The sequence below is a fragment of the Thermobia domestica genome, chromosome 1 (genome assembly GCF_964235325.1).
Source record: "Thermobia domestica chromosome 1, izTheDome1.hap1.1, whole genome shotgun sequence".
Lineage (NCBI taxonomy): Eukaryota > Metazoa > Arthropoda > Insecta > Zygentoma > Lepismatidae > Thermobia > Thermobia domestica.
Genome location: NC_137454.1, coordinates 324748254 through 324771161, shown reverse-complemented (window position 1 = coordinate 324771161; position 22908 = coordinate 324748254). Strand labels below are relative to the sequence as shown.

General features: G+C 36.2%; 1 protein-coding gene across 1 annotated transcript; it reads right to left on the bottom strand.

The window, feature by feature from the left end:
* Positions 1–705: 705 nt before the first annotated feature.
* On the bottom strand, positions 706–2115 carry LOC145680875 (uncharacterized). The gene has a single exon (XM_081752019.1). The coding sequence runs from the start codon at positions 2113–2115 to the stop codon at positions 706–708; it is 1410 nt and encodes a 469-aa protein (XP_081608145.1).
* Positions 2116–22908: the final 20793 nt, after the last annotated feature.

Genomic DNA, 22908 nt, shown 5'->3' with positions numbered 1-22908 from the left:
TTCCTGAATTCTTGGTATGCATATTCACATACAAAGCTTTTGAATTTCTGAGTCCAAAATTATTTCCGTGGAATAGCTCTTTACATTAAGAAGGAAAGATCCAACACCCACACGCATGCCTTGTTATTGAAGGCCGGAGAGAAAATAAAAAACAAGAAATAAAAACAAGAATCAAATGAGAACGCAACCAGAACAAAACAATAGTTCACCATGAGGTCACCGTCCACCAGGCAATGAAGGCGCTGGAATTGTCAGGCAAAGAAATCAGGGAGCTTGTTTATTTTCAGAACACACGTAATACACATACATACGGCATCGTAACATGGACACTTCATTCTTTAATATCGTAAGCAAAGCATAATCTCTTTGCAGCGATAAAAAGGGATAGTCAAAACATCAAATTCAAAGGCTATACACAGGAGGCGATAATAAACCATTTTGTTTTTGTTATAAGTTTGTAGAAGACAATGACAAACTTCTTTGTTATTGTAGCGAATATAGACCAATGCGTAATCGAAATTCGACACTGAACTGCTGTTAGGAGATCTTGTGATCTATTTAATACATTTATGCAATGAACCCCGTAAAAAAGAAAAAAAAAACAATAATTTAAAATTAGAAACTAGAGAACACAGTTAATAAGAAAAAGGATTCCGTCTCACGAATCGAAATTAAAAAAAAAAAAAAAAAATCGGACTACTTACGTTAGTGGTCAGCTAGTGGTTCCACGCCTTGCAAATCTGAATCTGAGGATTCATCACTAGAAATGTCTGTGTCATCATCTGGGTTGATTATTAATCTGTCCACTGTGATGTCCATCACACCTTCCAATTCCCACAATTTCAGTTCCTCGTGTTCGACATGACGCACACATTCCCGCCACTTTTCAGCTGTCACTTCTTTGAACGCCGCGTAAACAAGCCTTTGCACGTCGGACAGTTTGTACTGTCTGGGTTTGTTATTTCTTGCCACATAACCTTTCACTTGACTCCATATCAACTCGATAGGGTTGAGGTAAAAGTGATAAGGAGGTAGCCTTAGTACCGTATGACCCGCTTGTTTAGCTAACTCATCAATAACATACTTGTCAAATCTATCTTTACAAGACTTAACCAACTCCAATAACTCAGCCTTTACAAGTCCGTCTTCGAAAGTAATGTTTTTACTTCGAAGCCAAGTTATAATATCGTCTCTTCGCCAGGATTTATTTGGAAGGCGTTCCATTTTAACACTATGATATGGAGCGTTGTCCTTTACTATAACACTATTCGATTGTAATTTTGGAAGAACGTTTTCAAACCAGTCGCGAAACACAGTACCTGTCATTTCCTCGTGATAGTCTCCAGACTTTTTTGATTCAAAAACGAGATCTCCGCCCTCAACAAAACCACTACCACTTCCAATGTGTAAAATAATTAATCGCTTCCCTTTTCCCGTTGGATTTTCAAGTCCTGTGCTCAATCCTGACATGAAGGCTTGCCTCTTTGATTTGACGGTGGTATCGCTCCACACTTTTGATGTAACATGCCCTTCGTTAACCCACGTCTCGTCTAAATAATAAATTGTCAGTCCCTGTTCTCTGTACTGTTTTATCTTGCGTAAATACTCCCGACGCCACAAAATAATATCATCTCTGTCTATAATTACACTACTGCGTTTCCGAGACACAAATTCGAAACCAATTTCGTGTAAGAGATTGTACAATGAAGATTTTTTCATATTCGGTAGATCAGGGTCATTATTGATGGCAAGTAACACCTTTCTGAGAGTAGGGATTTCATTCTTAAAAAAAAATTCGTGTACTTTACGACGAATTGCGGACCTCACAAAATCATCGCATGTTTTGTCCAACACACTTCGCACACGTTTTCTCTTTTTCCCAGGCGTTGAAACACTTCCAGTTGTGGAATATTCTTTCCGCGCACTGTAAACACTTGAGGCAGAAACACCTGTAAGCTCACTTGTGAATCTGACAATATCGTCAATTCGTGCAGTTTCATATTTTTCACAAAGGTTGTTAAAAACATTTAACACGATTATTTTCGCGGCACTTTTAAGCGGTTGTCCTCTTTTGTGTTTTATAACACAAGACGAAGATGGTTTATTGTCACTCATCGTCGCCATGAAACGCTGTACTCTACAAATTCAAATGAGCGGGTTCGGCGCGCGAACTCATACGCATGCGCAGTAAATACTATATGTCCAGGTACGGGTGAGGTTGAAAGAGCTATATCCGTTATTAAATATTATATATATATTACGTTTATTATCACAAAATGCAGGATAAATTCAGATGTCTTTATTTGAAATTGTTATTTTAGTAGGGATTATATTGCGGTAGGATACTAGTGCACTGAGACCAAGAACCAATCACTGGTCATCGACCCACTCCTAGTCAGGTGGGTTTGTTTACATCTACTTTTTTCTTATGCTGGAAAAAGAGTAGATACTCTGCAATACTACTAGATAAACAAGCAATGTTGCCAACGCAACATAAAATCGTAATTTCTCAAATTGCACTACGTTTGATATTACATATTTCTGTTCAGTTAATTTGGTTTAGTGCGTGGGTTTTCTCGGGGTTCTCCCGTTTCCTCCCACTTTCTTCATTCCACCATTTTATTCATCTCTCATCATCACAGTCTCCTTTAGCCTAACCGGCATAACCGTGGGACGTAAAACTCAAAAATTTCATTTCATTTTTTAATTGAGTTTAACGCCTCTTTCAGCAGCGAGGTTATATGAGACTGAACCTACTGATTAACGTTAAATCTAAACCACATGAGCTCCCGCCGGGAATCTAACCCGAGTCTCTCACGCCATAGGCTAACTGCTTAACCACGAAAGAGCTCTACATATTTCTAATTCAGATATTAAACTAAACCACAAAAGCACATATATTACTCAGTGTAACAAATGACAATACATATCACTAACATCAACATTTTGGAGATCTCTAATAACTCAAATGGCAGGAACATTATAACATTAGTGTTCAGTAGTTTTAATTACAACAAGTCGCAGTTACATTATTTTAAGCAATGTTGCAAAATTAAATAAATTGCTAAATATTATTATAAATATAGTGCAAATAACGTAGCTAAAGTGCAAAATATTTTAAAATTACTCGTAATTTGTTTTATGGTGCAAGAATGTTTTCAAAACACATTTTTCATAGTCTTTGGGCTACTTATAATGTTAATGTCAAAGTTTTCGTTCCAGCAATACATGTAAAAGCAAATTGTAACTGAAATTAAACGTAACTGACAACTTTTCAGTAGCACTAGTTGTTCTCCCTAAACCTTAGGCCTGGTGTATTTTTTAGATTAAAACACTGCTTTATTACAATTTTAATTACACCCTAACTGCATTTCATTTGTTTCGGTGTTTGACCACCGACCACCTCAAACTCGATCCATACCATATAACTATATGCAATTATTCAAAGACTTACAGCTAGTAATACACATTGTGTTGATTTTTGGTTTGTTTTGTTTTAGTTTAACGTCTCACGATTATGCTAGGGCGGCTAAAGGAGACGTGGAGTTACTAATCATAGTGGAATCCGAAAAACTTCGGTCGTTGAACATTACCGCCACCGGGAATCGAACTCGGAACCATGCGAACCAAAATCAAGCGTACTAGCCATTACAGCAAATGGGGGTTCTTACATTGTGTTGATTTAAATAATTGAGTCAGTGTTGCCAGATCCGAAGATCAAAAAGTAACGTGTCTGTGCTCCAAAATTAGAGGATATGAACTATTTGTAGCCCAAATATATAGAAATGAATTATTTGACAACTAATGACTGATACTAATGACATAATGTTTAAAATAGACCGGAAAATGTCATGGACATATTGCAAGACGAAATTATGATCGATAGACGAAAACAATTTTAGATTGGATACCACGTGACAAAAACAGCCTAGGAAATGACTGCATACAAGAAACTGTGACACAATGAGGAACCACTGGGGAGTAACCTGGAAAAGAATTACCCAAGATAGATAGTTGTAGAGAAAACTTGGGAAGACTTCATCCAGCAGTGGATTGATAATGCTTGATTATGATTATGGTGATGATTTTATATCGAGACCTCAGAGGTAAACTAAACCAAGTCATAATTTCGTAATTTTACAGGAGAAGCGAAAAACCGGTTCCTTAACTAAGATCTATAATACTGTTTTTCAAACTATACTAAGTAGTTACAAAGTAGTAAGATGGCTTTAGACTTACATTATTACACCACTAGAAAGAACATAGTCTATTAAAAAAAAGTATTCTAACTCAATTTGACCAAAAAGTGACTTAACATAGTCTACCACTAATGTTCATATATATATATATTACCACTAATGTTCAGATACAGTGAAATACTGTTTAAATTTACTAGGTAAGGTAGGGTAAAATTGGTTCCAAAATTTAACGAAAGTCATACAGCGAAAAAAAAATATTTTTGACTATTTAATACTTCATGTTGCTGCAAAACTACGAAAATGAATACAAAGGAAAACTAGAAAGTTAAGAATCACTTGTTTTGGCGAAAGAGAGAAAATAGATACAGCTAGCTCGAATTACCTATATACTTATATAATATGTATGTTCATGTTTCGCAAGTAATTTTCAATCAATATAAAATTTCAACGTAATGAACGCACGATTGGTTTTCTCGAATAAAGATCACATGCACCGCTAAGAGCTCAGGAATAAGCTTAATCTATGTTACGGCAGTGGATATACGTATGCGTATGTAATGCATTACAACTTTAGGAACTTGTATAAGAAACAGAATGTACTTAAATTTAGACGCGAACCATGCGAAACATCTGACTTTGAATGAAACTTGTTTCGTGATGCAACCCGAGGCCACGCATAGCAAAGATGAGTGCCGTAGCTCCCACCCAAAGTTCAGGAATTTCGTGTTATAAGGTGTCAATTAAACACGTAAATGTGCAACGGTAATAAAGCATTTGATCAATTTTAAACAAATATACTTATATTGTAGTAATAATTTACCCTATTTGTTCAGATAATGAACGTTATATTATGTTTTTAAAATAACAGTCAAAACAGAATGTATTGAATAATAAATGAGAAATTGTAAAATTTCAATTTCGGTACGATTAAATACATTTATGCTGCTATGTGTTGCGTTATCCGTTAGAATGTATTGAAAAATTCTTATCCTAAGGCCTATTCTATTCTCGAAATAAAATGTCAAGAATAAGGCCAAAAATAAGAAGCAGAAACGACAGACTTTACAATAATAATACTTTTACAATTTTAATTTCACCTATTTATTTCGAGACTTTCGAGACGAGACCGAGATTTGGCCCTCGAGACCGAGACCGAGATCGAGACAAGCATTTGTTGACCGAGACGAGACCGAGACCGAGACGGCGATTTTTGACTCGAGACGAGACCGAGACCGAGACAGCTATTTTAAAACCGAGACGAGACCGAGACTGTACAAAGTCTCGTCTCGTCTCATCTCGATACCATCCCTACCTTTGTGTGATACCCTGCCATGTATGACACGGGAAGACCACGTGAGGAATGCACTGTGCATGCCGAAGAACGTATTTTACATGTGCTCGATGACCCGAGTGTAAGTTCCAGGGACCTTGTCGGTCAGCATAATGTCAGTCATGAGAGGGTGTTGTTGATCCTTCATGCCAACAATTTTTAACCCTATCATTTGCAACGGGTACAGGGTCTATCGCCAAGGGATTTTCCTCCCAGGCTGGACTTTTGTAATCAGGTTCTTCATTTGGTGGCAACAACTGTCGGTTTTCTCTCCTCCATTTTGTTCACAGATGAAGCCCAATTTGGAAGGGATGGTATCCATAATTTTCATAATAGTCATCTGTGGTCTATGGATAATCCACATGGAATGGTACAGGCCCGCCACCAGCACCAGTTTCGTATCAACGTTTGGGTAGGGATTCTGGGTGACCATCTCATTGGACCAGTTGTTCTTCCACAATGACTCACTGGGCCTATCTATTTGAACTTCTTGCGCGAGATACTTCCTACACTTCTGAAGGATGTGCTGCTGGTCTTACGACAACGTATGTGGTATTAGGGTGGTCCTTATTTCTCAAGTTGTGTATATCTGAGACCACACCCCTTAATCTTTTTCCTTTTAATGAGAAAAGTGTTCTCTGTAAATTTGAGTTTGGTATGACGACGATAAATGGTGCTGCAAAGACATTTTAATCTTTATAGGAATAGGATTTAGAAAACAGTAGTTTCCTATGGCAATACACATTTAAATTTTTTCTATTTAATCCCATTTTTTGTGTAATTTGGAGCAGATTTATGAACAAAATTAAATTGGAAATAATAAATAAATGTCAAACAATTATTTTTTTACGACCATTTACAACTAAATCGTTCTCTCCCTTGTTTTTAATTACAACTGTTATTGTAAATAAAATAATTTTAGACTACTTGTAACATGTATTTGGGTTTTCGTACATTGTTCTCATGTTTTGCTTTGTTTTCTCACTTATATATATATATATATATATATATATATATATATATATATATATATATATATATATATATATATATATATATAATTACCATATTTATATTTATGTTGTGTTCAATTATACTCGTTATTACGTTACTGCTCTTATGTTATTAAAACTACACCTACCATTCAAGTATGATTATGATCGAAAAGATCATAATGTCCTAGTTCTAGTAATAAATAAATAAATAAATAAATAACTCTTAGCCCACCCATGCCTTACTTCTTTACCATTATACCTACACTTCTCCCACCTAAGAGAGGATGTAGCCCTCTAAAAGGGAGCTAGCTTATGGCTAGCACTTCAGAAAAAAAAAGTTTTCGTACTTTGTGATCTGTTGATATGATTGTAGAGAATTGAAGTTTAGTTGTGGGTCTTGTATCATCATATGTGATTAGATGAACATAGTGATCATTATGTGTTCGGTGTCTAGTGAAATCAGTTATCGTAGTGGTATTTACCTCGTTGGTAATATGAGTGAACAGATATTGGGATCTAAGTTACTATCCAACAGACAAGTAGTTGGTGCATTCTTTTATAACTTACGAATGTGAAATTGCCTTTAAGAGAGAATGCTCGTTTAGCAATTCGTGAAACAAATGTTTTGGTCTAAAGCAAGAATACCGATCAAGGATACTTACCACAGCATCGATAAACTCATTGGATTGTGCGAAATGTGACATCGGTTTGAAAAATCAAGTATAGGAAATAGTGAAGGAAGAGGAGACAAGACATATTTCTTAGATATGTTAAACGATTTATTTGATACAGCGCATGCAAATGCTTTAGACTTAATACAAATTCGGGAGAGGACAAGGAATTCCTTATATCTCAAAGGCAAAAAGGACGACTTGTGAAGTGAGCTTAAGGGATGAATAGTCGATTATCAATTCAAGTGTTGAAGACGAAGATGTATGCCAAACAGAAAATACAATTCCAATGGAAAGAGTAGATTCTGATGAGGTAATGACAGGATCTTGGAGAAGAGGGAAAGTATGTTTTATTACTCCACGACTCGTTACGGATTTTGATCGCTATAAATTGATTGATAGAGCTCCATGCACATATTAATCGCAACAACAGAGACATTGGGACACTACTTGTAATACTGGACGTATCAATGGAGCTTGTATTCTTCTTGAACAGAAATTGGAAAAAGATCTTTTGTATTTTTCGTGTAGGCATCACATTTTTGAATTGATATTAAATTGTGTATTTGAAGAATGTGTTTCCGTTTTTTCCGGTCCAGAGGTGCCAATTTTTAAGCGTTTTCAGAAAGAGTGGCCGAGATTTCAACACAACAATTTTGTTACATGAATTTCTGATCGAAGTGTTAATTCAGTACTTTGCAATATGAAGAAAGATACGCTAATTTTTGCTGTTCAAAATTTGGAAATGCATAGAAGATTACAGAGAACTTTTGGAGCTTCAGTAATTTTTCTAGGAAGTACGCCTCCTGGAGGTATTTCTTTCCGTTTCGCTGGAGCTGTTCATCAGGCAAGGTGAATGGGAAAAGCCTTATGATGTTTAAAAATATTTCTCTTTAGTGATCAGTTTAAATTAAATGAGCGGGAAGAAGAAGGAATGTTTCAAGTGTGCACTTTTCCTGTTCTAAAGAGCTTGATTTATGTTGTATGTAAAAGCTTGGTTTACTTCTTCCAGTGCATCTCGTTCACCACATCAAAATTTACAATCTTTGAAGAGCCTTCAAACGTACAAACTCATAAACTCTTGATGTCTCGAGAGTGGCTTTATTGAAGTTTTCCTAACATCTTTGGTACCTCCCAGAGGAGTGTGAGCACTTTCATTTTCTGACGAGAATGTCAGTAATGAACAAAACACAAAATAACAAAAAAATTTAAAAACAGTGACAGTTCATATGAGACGATGAAGCGATTTGATCTGAACGCTTGTGAAATAGTTGATATTGAAGAAAAAGAAATTGCTGATTTTGTGATAGGAAACACGAAGAAGTTCTTCGAAAGGTTTTGGATTTCTACAGGTTTTCTAGACCTTGATCCGGTTTGTTGGTCCACAAATGATGAATTTCTTTTCGGAAAAAAAAGTAGTTGATAAGCTACATGTTACAAATGACGCAGCGGAAAGAGCATAAAGTTAATGGAAGATCACAATGCAGTTCTAACTAAAAATGAAAAACAGAAACAATTCTTTTTGCAAGTGGTGAAAGACTATAGAAGCTTGTTTCCAGAATGTGGGAAAGCTACCTTGCGTAAAAAGTAAAAGTTATCATTAAGTCGATCTACAATTCAAATATATTTTTGTCCATTTTTTGGGATATCAGCCACTATCATTTTTACTTGTAGGCTATTTATTAGCTGATTGATTTCTAACTCATGTAAATTTTACTAACGTTGCAAGTGGCATGAGAAACAGATCCAAATATCTCTTCTACAGCGGTTCATAACACTGTGCATTACCATAAATACTATATGTACAGACGATGATCACGATGCTTGTAGCTTGTTGCCTGATAACAACCGACTGTATTTGAAACCCAGTCAATGCTGAATTACAGAGGAAAGCTTTATATTGTCCTACTTACATCTGTAGTAATTATTATACGTTTATTGACAAATAGTAAATCGAGTGTCATTGAAATTCAAACGGATTTCTCTTTATAGAAATCAACTGCTTTGCGGCACGGGTTAACGTTGATGGATTTTTGTGAAATTTTGTGTATGATGTTTCTATTACCAAAGGAAAAGAAATAGGGGGTGCGGCGGAAGAAATTCGAAAATTTATTTTTTCCCACCTAAAGACCACCCTACCATTACATTCGTAGTGCATAAATGTTGATAAGAATTTGTACTTGTAATTTTATTATACTTTAGTGCAAGTTGTAACTAAGTAAACTAAATAAAGTCTAATATATAAAAATTGTGTATTAAAGTAGATTTGGAGTCCTACCAACAACACAAGATTTACTCATTAGCCTTTTTACTAACAAGGGAAGTATGAATGAGCTCATATCGAAACCTACCGTGAAATTTCACTCAGAGGAAGGAAGTCCCACAGAAACCACACACAAAAAAGCAGCTGCGTTTTCGAAGTGGAATTAACCAAAATGGCAGATTGAAATGTCGCGTATCCATGTCGACAATTTCACAATACGTTCAGTACAATCCCTTGTAAATGGCCTGTTAATAATAAAAAGTCAATAACAACAATGTGGGTACATACTATACCTAAGGGGAAGTCGTACGGTACGATGAACCTAGACAGCAGCCATCTTGAAATCCGCCATCTTGAATTCAGGTCGTTTTGTAAATAGGAATAGGGCAATATGATACATGATTTTGGGGTAGAATTTAAGCAGAAAAATAATGGTAGCAATAGTATTAAGATACGTGCATTTGATAAAAAGTTACAGGCATATTTATTGTGTATGTTTCCATGTGAACAACTCACGAATGAAGCAGCTGTCCAACAATTTATAAAATACAAAATTATAGAAAACACCCTCTATATTTTCCCAATTTGTTCCAAATGTTGTTGAGCAAAGCTACACACTTGTAGGAGATAAGTCTGCAAATTTGGTCCAAATAGGTTGAATAGGGGCGGAGATAGACCAGATAATACGAAAATTTAGCCAAAATCGCTCATAACAAAATCGTTATATTAAATGCTGTATGTGCAATTTTCCTCTGATCTGTCTCATTTCTGCTTTTCTTTCGTACCTCATTGAAATGTATTGTGGAACTATCAAGTAGGAGTTACATTTCAACAGCAACAACTTATTTTTGGACAGCTGCTTCACTCGGGAATTGTGCACATGGAAACATACACAATAAATATGCCTGTAACTTTTTACCAAATGCACGTATCTTAAAACTATTGCTGCAATTGTTTTTGTGCTTAAATTCTACCCCAAAATCATGTATCATATTGCCCTATTCCTATTTACAAAACGACCTGAATTCAAGATGGCGGATTTCAAAAAGGCTGCTGTCAAGGTTTATCTTACTAGTGTCGCCACGAGTCGAGACATTTCTCGTGTCTCGTCTCGTCTCGTCTCGTAAACGAGACGAGACAGAACATTTTAGACGAGACGAGACAGACTACTTGTCCCGTCTCTTCTCGTGCCTCGAGAATGAAAACGCTGGCGGAAATGGCCAAGATTGAAATTGCCAGTTGCCATATAGATTGCAAAAGGAAAATCCCCTTTGTGAGAAAAATATTGAAAAGCCTTCATAGAAAAGTGTCCTATGTCTATTGAATGAAACAATCGTGATACATGAGCTTCCAGGAATATCATCCTTAATGTCTTGTCCCCAGTTCCCCTTGCTGTAAACTGAGGAATTCTCATTTTCTTCATTTCTGGCTGGAATGATGACAAACAAAATCAAAGACAGGGAAGATTTTTACAAGGTCAAGAAACCGAACTTCCACCACCATCTATTCAATTTGAAAACTGGGTAAGGTCTACACTCATTACAGGCTGTAGTTGAAAGTTCTGGCTCAGTGGTAGAGCGTTCACCTCTGGTGCTTGGGGTCCCGGGTTCGATCCCAACCCCCGCCAAGTGAACTTTGTGGTGGACAAACACCGTGCTCGTGGGTTTTCTCGGGGTTCTCCTGTTTCCTCCCACTTTCTTCATTCCACCATTTCACTCATCTCTCATCATCGCCGTCTCCTTTAGCCTAACAGGCATAACCGTGGGACGTAAAACTTAAAGATTTCATTTTCATTTCATTGAAAGTTCTGGAAGAGAACAGAACAGACTATACTAAACGCAATGTTAACTTGAGAGCCGAATCACAAGCGCATTAGTACATGTTGGCGCGCGAACCTTTTCGCAGGGAAGCCTTTGTGTGTGTGTGTGTGTGTGTGTGTGTGTGTGTTTTGGTTGGGTTTTCATTCGCCACGGTTTCAACTGGCGCTGCTCTGGGTCTCAGCTGATATGCGCGGAGCGGTGATTTCTCGTTCTTTTCCTGCCGCTACGAAAAATGTTTCTTGGTTTATTTGTTTATAATAATTCATGAAGACACGACAATAGTAATAAATATATTGGAAATTCGCACGTGATGTATTTGCAATCATCACAATTAAAACTCGAGAGCATGAAAACTATTTTGATTATTCATTTCAATTGATTAAGGTAAGAAAGGATAAGAAATGAAGTTACTCTCATATATCTACCTGGAAAAGGTCAATCATAAACAGAAACACACAAGCAGCCACCCGCCCACATAATAAATTAAAAATGCGTTTTTTTTTCCTTAAAGCACAGCAACTCTACGTTAGCAATGAGTAAACCAGCTGCGAACCGGCAACAATCATATAAACAATTTCTTCAACAGTTTTGTCTGCATATTTTTCTCTTAGTCGAGAGTACACATTGTTGACAATTTACTTTGCTTGACTTTAAAGAGGTTTCCCTTCCTCGTGTTTGCGATAATACTGAGAAGATAATTCGCATTCATTCATGATTTTAATTTCGCGCTTAACACTCTCCATGGTTTCAGTTTCACTACACCCACGTACCCACACTAACGCACGTGCGAAGACAATATTTGGCAGAGCAGTGTTACTCTCTGCACAAAAATTGCAGAAGTTACATGTGAGTCCCGTTCTTTCTTTTGTTTCATTTATCAGCAGGCATAGAAGTTTCTTACGGCGTAGCAACTCTATTTAATTAATATATCATATAAAAATATTAAGCCATTTCCTATCCATTGTGGACGATTTCTAACATTGATCAATTAACTAATTTTACTGGTCTTCTGTTTTTGATATAAGATTTTTCAAGTTTATAATCTTGCAACACTTGCAAGAGACTCGCATCTTAGCTGCCGGCTTTTCACTTCTTTATTTCCTTCTCTCTTTCCAATTCTGAGTCGTGACGTCATTTTCATAACCCGTTACTAATAAATCTAATACCTTTTATTTTAAATATTGTGTCTGTATTAACATTTTTATACTTGAACTCAATTAGCTCTTTGAATTCATCTCCTAAGTAATGTTTTACGTGTGTAACTTGAAGAACTATGTAACATGCGCGGAGTCGCCCGAATTGAAGTTGCGTATCTCGGCTATCAGGATAAGGTCGCGGCGAGTGTACACTTGTCTTTATTCTCTGGTGGCGGTATTCTTTTTGCTATATGAACCGAAAACGGCAATTGAAGTATGTAATCTTGCAACTAAAATTTGTCTTCTCTATATCTCTCTCTCTCTCTCACACACACACATACACATAAAAACACACTTTTACCATTTTACCAATCACTCGCTTATTATACAGCAGTTATGTTGTAAAATTTACCTCTGTTTGGAAGCCGGGCGAAGGACAAAGAAAGCAAAGATATTGTCGACGAACCCTTCAAATTGTTTGCTTTCAGCAAATTTATGGTACTAACAATACCACTGGAGGTGAAGAGGTTTTACAGGGGGGTCTTCCTTTTGTTACGCGGAAATGTTTGATCTGACCAGAGTGCGAAATTGCTCTCTGCTTCCATGTTGAGAAGAGGGGAATACTTCCCTTTCCTAATGAATAATATTCATTAGGACCTGAATTATCTTTAAAAATGGTTTGTTACAGGCGCATAAAACCTTTCGAACTTGATAAATGTAAAGAACATTTGGTATAATATTCCGTTGAAAGCAGAAAATATCATGAGAATAATCAAAATTCGAACATTGAAGAACATAATTGACAGAAAAGAAATAGGATACCCAAACCATATTTTTAAACCTGCTATAAAATGTATATCCTATACTTTTACTAATTCCTTACTCCCATGAAAGTATCCTGGGGAGGATATTCTCTCCAATTTTTTCAGACTTAAATCCTTTTATCCCGTACGACCCCCCCCTGACACAATACGAAAAAACAAATGCTGTTAAAATCCATACACATGACCCATACCCTTCCGGGACTCAACTCGGGGCCTTCAAGCCGATGGTCTATAACCGCAGACCGCTCTGCTTGATATGAAGATGTACGTTGTGTGATTGCGAATAGATCACGACAATATGAGAAAATTTAATCCGAAATAGCAACCAAAAAATCAACTTTTTTAAGACCACTAGCTAATCTGGGTGTACTATCATGAATTTGTTACACAAACGGGGCAACTACCATATAGGGGCACACACCCCGCGGGTATGGGAACAGATTCGTACCATGGAGGTGTAGACTGGCCCCAAGCACCCTTTCGTCCGATGTGTCGTTCAGCTCCCATTACCATGGCACTTTAAGTAAAGCTTACTGTGCAGTAACATATAAAATTTCAATCAAATACTTTCCATTACTGAATAAAATTATTTGGTTCTGAGCTTTTTTTTAAAAAAAATAATTGCAACAAATCTAAACATGCTAAAATGGAAAGTAGTTTTTTGATTGGTATGCGTTAACACTGTGAAACCTAAAGGCTGGAATATATGAAATCAAAGTGTACCCACATATCTATCTCTCTATTTATCTATATATCTTTCCATCTCTTTCTCTCTCTCTTTTTCTCTCTCTCCTATATATATATATACAGACACTATAAAGCAAGTGGGCTGATAGTATACGGTAGTGTCGGGGATGGTGACACCTTTACATCGAACTTTGCTTGTCGTCTAAACATTATTTGACATTAGTGTTTTCATCTTCGACGTACCTATGAGCAATTTACTGTATATTCGTGTATTGAAACTGGTGAAATAAATTTCAATGTTTCAGAATGTAAAAAAAAGAAGAAGAAGAAGCCAGGGTCTAGAAACCTCAGACAACTAATAGCAGAGATATATTATCTTGTAAACTATTTGTCCTTGCTTGTGAGCTTATTTGAATTTATTTTTAAGACCTTTAGGCAACTTTGGCCGAATGGATGATGATGGGGAAGTTAGTGGAATGAAGAAAGTAGTAGGATACTAGACAGCTTCGGGAAAACACACACATTCGAAAAATGAAATGAAATGAAATGAAATCATTGAGTTTTACGTCCCGCGGTTATGCCGGTTAGGCTAAAGGAGACAGTGATGATGAGTAATGAATGAAATGGTGGAATGAAGAAAGTGGGAGGAAACGGGAAAACCCCTAGAAAACCCACGCACACGATGTTTGTCCACCACAAAGTTCACTTGGCGAGGCTGGGATCGAACCCCAGACCCCAAGCACCAGAGGTGAACGCTCTACCACTCAGCCACCGCGGTCCCCACACACATTCATTGTTTGTCCACCACAAAGCTCACATGGCACTAACCGAGATCGAATCGACTACCACATACACCAGAGGTGAAGGCTTCACAGTGTAGCTACCGTGACATTTCTTATCTTGTGTGTTCTGGGTAATACTTGTAACTTAGTTGTATCTTGATTAGCATGGTGCAGCCTGCTACATTTTACTTTCGTTCCCATGGTATGCTGCTATATTTTTAGGAGACAAGACAAGACAAAACGAGACGAGACGAGACGGGACAGAACCTCTCGCTGACGAGACACGAGACGGGACGAGCACATTTTTCGAGACGAGACATGCTTTGCACGAGACGAGACGAGACAGCCTGAAGTCTCGCCTCGTCTCGTAGCAACACTACATCTTACCGTAGGACTTCCCCTTAGGTATAGTATGTACCCACATTGCTGTTATTGACTTTTTATTATTAACAGGCCGTTTACAAGGGGTGGTACTGAACTTATGTGTCGACATGGATACGTATATATATCACTGCTTCTTGAAATACGAGAGAAGCAGGGACGTAAGCAGGGGTTGGGTCCTAGGGGTCCGGACCCCCCTCCCACCGAATTTTTGACTTTCATGTAAATTAGCCTACTTTTAGGGGCAATTTTAAGAAATTTAAAATAAAATACCCTCATATTGAGTTTGGACCTCTTCCAAAATAAATTTCTACGTACGCTACTAGTGAGAAGCATGCCCTCGATCAGAAGATAGAAACAAACAAAATGATAATTTTAATTTCAAATCCCAATGGCAAAAGCGTAACTTTAAAAAGAAATACACCAGTGGCGGTTCTCGAAGAAGCACGAAATCTCATTTAACGCCTTAGAAGAACCAGATTTTTTGAAAAAGCATATCAATTTAAGACAAAAGAGGAAACGGAAGAACGTCTAAAATACACAAAAACACTTTTCAATAAAGAGCTCTTTGACGTTAACCCCGACCTGGACAGAAAGCAAAAACAAGCAGTTTATAACTTATTATTTAAATATAAAGACATTTTATGTATGCCCCTCATGACATCGGATATTTTAGGGGATACGTTCATAAAATTAGGATTTCTAAATCTGCCGTATTCCACCCGTTCCCCACCAATCCATTAAATATTAGGAGTCAAGTAGATAAACAGATTCAAGACCTTATCAAGGCAAAAATAATCAGGCCTACTAACAATAATGAATTCTCTTCTCCACTTCTTATGCTCAAAAAGCCTAATACGAAAGAATTTAAAATAGTTCTCAATCTGCAGAAATGTAACAGTTATACCAAATATTTATCAGTGCCATTTCAATCAACAGAGGACGTTCTAAACTCTATAAAGGGGAAAACCTTCATAACAACTGTCGATCTTTCGAATTCCTACTTCCATAGTAGAAAATCATACGAACTTTTGAGGTGTACGATGGGCCATTGTACTTCAAGTCAAACCTTGTTTCTGGGTACTAGGATAATTTTGGAAGGACTAAGAGACAGAATTATAAGTTTTGCCCTCGACTTTGTCACCAGTTCACATAACTTTCCACAGCACCTGCAGGATTTACAATTATTATTTCAGAAGCTTCGGAAACATGATTTTCGGGCATCACCCAAGAAGACACACATTGACTACAAGGAACTTAACGTATTAGGACACTTTGTTAGTGGGGAATCCATTAAAATATCTCCAAAAAATAGCTAAGAAGATACGAAATTTTAAGAAACCGACTAGTAAGTGGATTCTGAAAAGCTTTATCGGCCTGTGTTCATATCTTAGGGCTCACATCAAAGACTTTACGATAAAAATTGAGCCTTTCCAACAGTTAGTAACATCTAAATCTAAATTTAAATGGACGGAGAGGCACAATGTTCTCTTTGAACAATTGAAAGAAGACATATTAAACGCTCCATCACTCGCTCAATTTGACGACTCGCTAGAAATCCGCGTCTATAGCGATAGTAGTTTTATGCAAATAGTAGGAATACTGGCCTGCTATGACCCAAAAACCGACACTGAAAAGGTTGTTGCTAATTGTCCTCGGAGGCTAACGAAAAGCGAAGAGAAAGCCAGCATATGGCAAAAAGAGTTGTACGCTCTCATATACACATTGCGCAAATTTCGTTATTTCTTACTAAATAGAAAATTTAATCTGTACGTAGACGCAAAGTGTATAGCGACGATGAACACCCAGCCTTACTATACCTTCTATGTATACCGAAGTCGTTAGGCAATTTGTGGTTCACAACCTTCCACAGTCAGGCGACCAGTCCACATTTTGGGTTTTCAAAATCGTACAAAATCAAGAAATTTTATATGCCGCATCTAAAAAATTATCTTGCTCACAAAATACGCACATGCGAGGATTGCAAACGTCTAAAGAAACTACCACAAAAGAAGCAAGCCAAACTACTACATCACCCAGTGGGAGAGATAGCAACGACATGGATATATGACGAGCTAAGGCCCTTCCCAAGCAGAGAAGGAAGAAATAAGTACATACCACTAGCCACGAAACTAGCCACACGATATGTGATCGCAAAAACAATAAACGCCATAAACGCGGAAAATATAGAGAAATTTTTGGAACATTATATTATCCTCAAATTTGGAGCTTTTACAACACTGTATTGGGATCAACATCCAGTACATGGAACAACTCGTTTACAAAATTTAGCACAGAAGTACGATTTCATCTATAAGTATTCACCCGCATATAATCATGCTTCCATAGGACTGGTAGAACAAACGAATAAAATCTTACAGAATTGCAGAAGTTTTTCGTGCAAGAACACCATTTGGAATGGGAAAGATGGTTACCGCATGTTATTTTTGGCATCAATACGTACGTACAAGAAGGGACCAAATATTCAGCAAGCTTCTTATTGTTTGGTTACGAACCTAGGATCCCGACAGAATGTACGGTCGAATCAAGGCAACATATACAAATTGATAAACTAGCGACCATCCGGGAGAAAGTATGAAACAACCTGGAACAGGCGCATAACAGACAAAAGCAGTTTTATGATAAGCGCCATAGACAGACAACTTATAATCCAGGGGACCTTGTTTTGGTATATTACCCCCACAAGAAAGATTGGTTTACCCGAACATTTTTCCGTTCACTATGAAGGCTCAGCACGAATAGTGGAGATGCTCAATTTAAATTTATAGAGAGTCGAATTACCATCTAAATTTAAACACAGAATTCAGGAAATTGCGGTGGACCGTTTAAAACCATTTTACGAAGACAAAACTGAAGAAACAAAAGTACTTACCTAATAAATACTAAAGAAGATACTCCTCTTTCCGGCCACGACCCTCTTATTCACCCATACAATTATATCGCTCCTTCTACGGTCCTGAGCGATCCTCCTGTACTCACAAATAAACTTCTCTACCAGTCTCTGTAATTTTCTCTCTCGCAATCTCCTCAAATATTTTAAACCATAAATGCATTTCTTCCTATGAATCTTCTTCAACCTATTCTTTTTTAAAATTCGATAGATTCTTTTCACCAATTGTTACTTCAACCATTTTCGACTAAATGAAATATTTTTTTTCTCCATAGGATGGATCAAATAGCCAGCTCAGCGCTTTACATCTGCATACTTCTGAGTTCTACAACCTGTGGCAATGAATTCATATTCAGCCAGCTGGGACTTACAATCGCTAGATATAAATCGATCATCAATTATGACGACACCGAATTTGTACCTTATCGTCTACATTTAGACTTTTCCGCTGAATGACTTAAAAACGAATCATGTTCCAGATATGAAGATTTAATCACCTTATTACATGAAGAGGCACAATTTATCTCTAAAATTAATACTATAATCCAATGCGATTTTAGGCAAGGATGCTCTCATAGGCCTAAACGGATGATATTCAGTCTTCTAATGGGACTTACAAATTTGACATTCAGTGGCTTTTCACTGTACGAAGTACATAAATTAAAAAGCTCTATAAAACTTCTTAAAGACCAAACGGACTACCTTAATACTCAGATACAGCAAATTAAAGAAAGTAACTTTCAACTAACCAACATTGTTTCTAATTTCACAGTAGCCATTGAGAAACTAGTTTCTCAGACACATCATGAGATTTTACAATTAATGTGTACTACAGCAACAGATGAACGATTTCTAATAACTCTTTTAAACTTTCAACTAATAGAACAGCATTTTGACTTAATCATACAAAGTATATTGGATAATAAAATTAACGACGCACTAATTAAACCGACACTCGCCAAGAGTATTATACAGGGTAATACAAATCTCAGAAACACTTTGATGGAACAAGACTTAGGATTTTTTTTTTAATCAATGCTTTAAAGCATATTTTGTCATATGACTCAAATAAAGCTAACTTAGATATTATATTACAAATCCCTATTATAAAGTACAATAATTATTATTTTCTCTATAAAGTATTTAACAATGGATTTCTGACAGATTCCTCGTATCTCCGCGTACAAACACCTGAATTCGCCATATGGACACCATCAGTAATTTTTGAATTTGACATTTCACTTTGTCAAGCACATCGTATGATTGAAATATGTAAATTTCAAACCCAAGCTAGATCCCAAAAAACGAATTGCTTATATGATCTTATCTTTCGAAATATAACAACAACTTGCCATGTTAAACCTACATTATCTAAAGCAGAATAATTATATTTGTATACAACAACGGGACTTCTGCTCACAACACGGAAAATAGTAAGAATAGCTCATCAAAGATATCATATAATTGTTACAGATGAAATGGATCACTCTGTAACTTATTTTTCCCCATATGAAGATTATGAGTACATTAAAACAGAGACCCCCAATTTACCTACTAGACATACGGCAAACTTTACCATAGAATATTGCACACTCCCGACTAACTATAACTTTAACTTCACCTTCAATCTCCAAATTATCCAACAAACGGTGACATCTCTTCAAGCTCTAATTGAACATGAACAAAGTCATTCACCGTCATTTTTCCGAATTACAGCTACATCAAGCTTTTCCATGGACTATTCTCATCATCACTTGTATTTTATTCCTTCTCCTCCTTGCCATAGGCATAGCTTTACATTTCTTGTATAAACGTTTAAGAACACAACAGCACTAATAACACCTTTTCCTTTCCAGAATTATGTTCCAGCTTCTGCTACCGATAATTTTTATTTCCTTGGTTCTAATAATTATAATAACTTATGTGTGCTTACTCTTTTGCAAGTCCCGTTACAAAAACAAAAACTTAGCTACTCGACCCCACATATCATTGCCATTAGAAAGACTCAATTCACCGGCGCCTAATATCCAGATCGAAACTCAACCAACGCAACCTACATATATAGAGTGCGACGTCAATATCAACACCGATTTTACTGACCAGAATGGTCAAACGATTCCTACCATCAGTAAACCCGTGTATATTTATTAACCACAGTGATAACACTTCTGCCCACTTTGCGGGAAATGATAAACTGTTTGATCCTGCTTAGCTGGGACGGAACTACAGTATCATTACTAGACTTCGGATTTTTGCATATTTGCAAGCTTTTTCCTTATGTGATATTGATATGCTCTTTAAACAGAAATTCGTTTCAGGTGTTTTGTGGTAAAATAGTAGAGTTTTATAGTGCATATATTTGCATGTTTCGGAGGTTAGTGCATGTTTATGTCGTTATTGCATATAAATGCATATTTAAAGGAACGACCAAATTGATAATTTTCAATATGCAATAACTTTCGTCATAAATGGAATTCCAAGTTTCTAATGTAAATAGCCTCAAGACTTTGAAATGGTTCATTGTTGTCAGTTTCGAATATCTTCCAAGGTCATGTAAAAGGAGAATAAGAAAGGTGTGAGTGATTCATCATAACGACAATGATGCATGATTGACACCTTTTTTTAGAAGATATAAATAACGGTGTCAAATCACCTACAACAAAATTTCCACGTCACCCATCTCGGAAGTTAAAGTTGGTACCGTTGTCTGTGTGTGTGGATTTGAAATTGTGTGGTCCTGTGGCAGGACAAAAATACCGAAAGAAAAATCTTCTAAAAGTTATCTCCTGACACAGGGTTAATTTAGTTGTAGTGCGACATCTTCAAATTGAATTTTAACTAGCTCAGAATTTTGTCCAATTTTTGTACATTTTTGTATCACCAAGAAAAAAAATTGAACGCTCAAATTAACAAAGGAGAGTCATTTCAAAATTTTGGCCCTTGGTTCATCAGTAATGTAACATTTTTAAATTCTACTTCTAACTAGCTTAGAATTTTCACTTTTTTGTAGTTTTGTACCATCAAACTAGTTAAAATTCAAATTTGAAATGTCTCACTACAGGTGAACGAAGTGAACAAATTTTCAAATGTCCGTCCTTGGTTTATTTGAATTGTACGAATTTTTTTCTTGGGTAATTAAAATTCTGTGCTAATTAAAATTCGAGTTTAAAAATATCTCACTACAAGTGATTGAAGTGGCCAAATTTTGAAATGAACCTCCTCGTTCATTTGAATGGTATATATCTTTTTGTTGGTGGTTCAAGAATGTAAAAAATTGGACAAAATTCCAAGCTTGTTAAAATTCGAATTTGAAGATGTTGCACTACAGGTGAGCGATGTGGCCAAAATTTCAAATGTCCTTCTCTCGTTTATTTCAATGGTAAAAAAAAATTCTTCATGGTTCACCAATGTACAAAAACCGGACAAAATTCTGAGCTAGCTACAATTCGAATTTAGAGATGTCGTACTACAGGTGATCGAAGTGGCCCAAATTTTGAAATGGTCTTCCGTCGTTTATTTAAATGGTACAAAATTTTTCTTGAATGGACAAAATTCTGAGCTAGTTAAAATTGAAATTTGAAGGTGTAGCACTGCAATTAATGAACCTTCTGAAACTATGGATTGAGGTCGAGAGACGTTAACAATTCAAGAAGAAAATATATTTTGCAAAGTGTGTGCTAAACAAGTAATATTTTCAAACTAAGTATGCTTGTTTTCAGAAAAGGACATTTTCATTTTGTCCGACAGCAAAAGCTTACACTTCAGCAGCGCCCTATTTCTTGGCCTTCTTATATAGCAGTTTCAAGTCTGGTAAGGAGTTCTACAAGTATGAAACAACCGAGTTTTTTTTTTTTTTCATACTCGACAGAGATCATTCCAAGGAAACCCTTTAAAAATGTATTTCGGGAAGAAATGAACAACCCTTTTGAAAATATGCTCTACAATTAATTAAAATATTTGCTTTACAAAATCTAAAACTTGTCGCAGCAGTTACTTTTTGAGATAAGTTTCCGAGTTTTCCTTTAAGGAGTTTCTGAGATTATTTAAATATAAGCTCGTGTTGCTTCGATATGCACCTGTCTCTCGAAACGTAACTTTCCTACTAAGTCTTCTTTTATGGTATCGATAACTTTACCTTCTTCCCATTCATGCTCCATGTCTCGCACAAATCAGTTTATTCCATTTAAAGTATCAATATTATACATTATAAATTCTTACTGTTTTAAACGGACAATATTACGCTAGAAGAAAATATTCTAGGATTAACACATAATTGGATACAAAAAGTAATTTGAAGTGGATTTATTTTCTTTTAAATAAGAACATAAGGTTTTGAATACAGGCTTTTAATACAGTAAAAAGGCCCCTTACTAAATGGAAATATTTCACGGTCCCATGAATTTAAAGGTTAAAAAAAGTGTTAAATTTTCTTGATTAGTCGGAACCTGTGTTGCGAACAATGGATGTTAAAATATACTTTCTAACGGAAATTTTCAAGTTCCGGAATGCAGCGTTTAGAAAAATTTTAGACATTCTGTGAGAGGTTAGGTATATAAACTACGTTGTCTGTAAAGGTCTTCGTTTACTTGTTACCCTACACATTTAACCTATAGTCTACTGCCATATAAGGCCCTAGATACCGTGCAACTTTTTGAACGAAGTGCAATTTATATAGTAATTTACAAACCAATAACTATTTCTCTAGCTGGTCTAGACATGAGACAAGGGGCATAATATACACAATAGATCAAAGGGAGCCAAAAGTAGAGGGACGAGCGCAGAAAAGAGCATAGCATATATAATACTTTTTGTCTTGGCCTTGGAAAATGTATGTAGGCTTTTTTGTTCACATTAAGTTTTGTGTGTATGAATTTGTAGCATAACTAAATACTGTAATTTAATACGATAT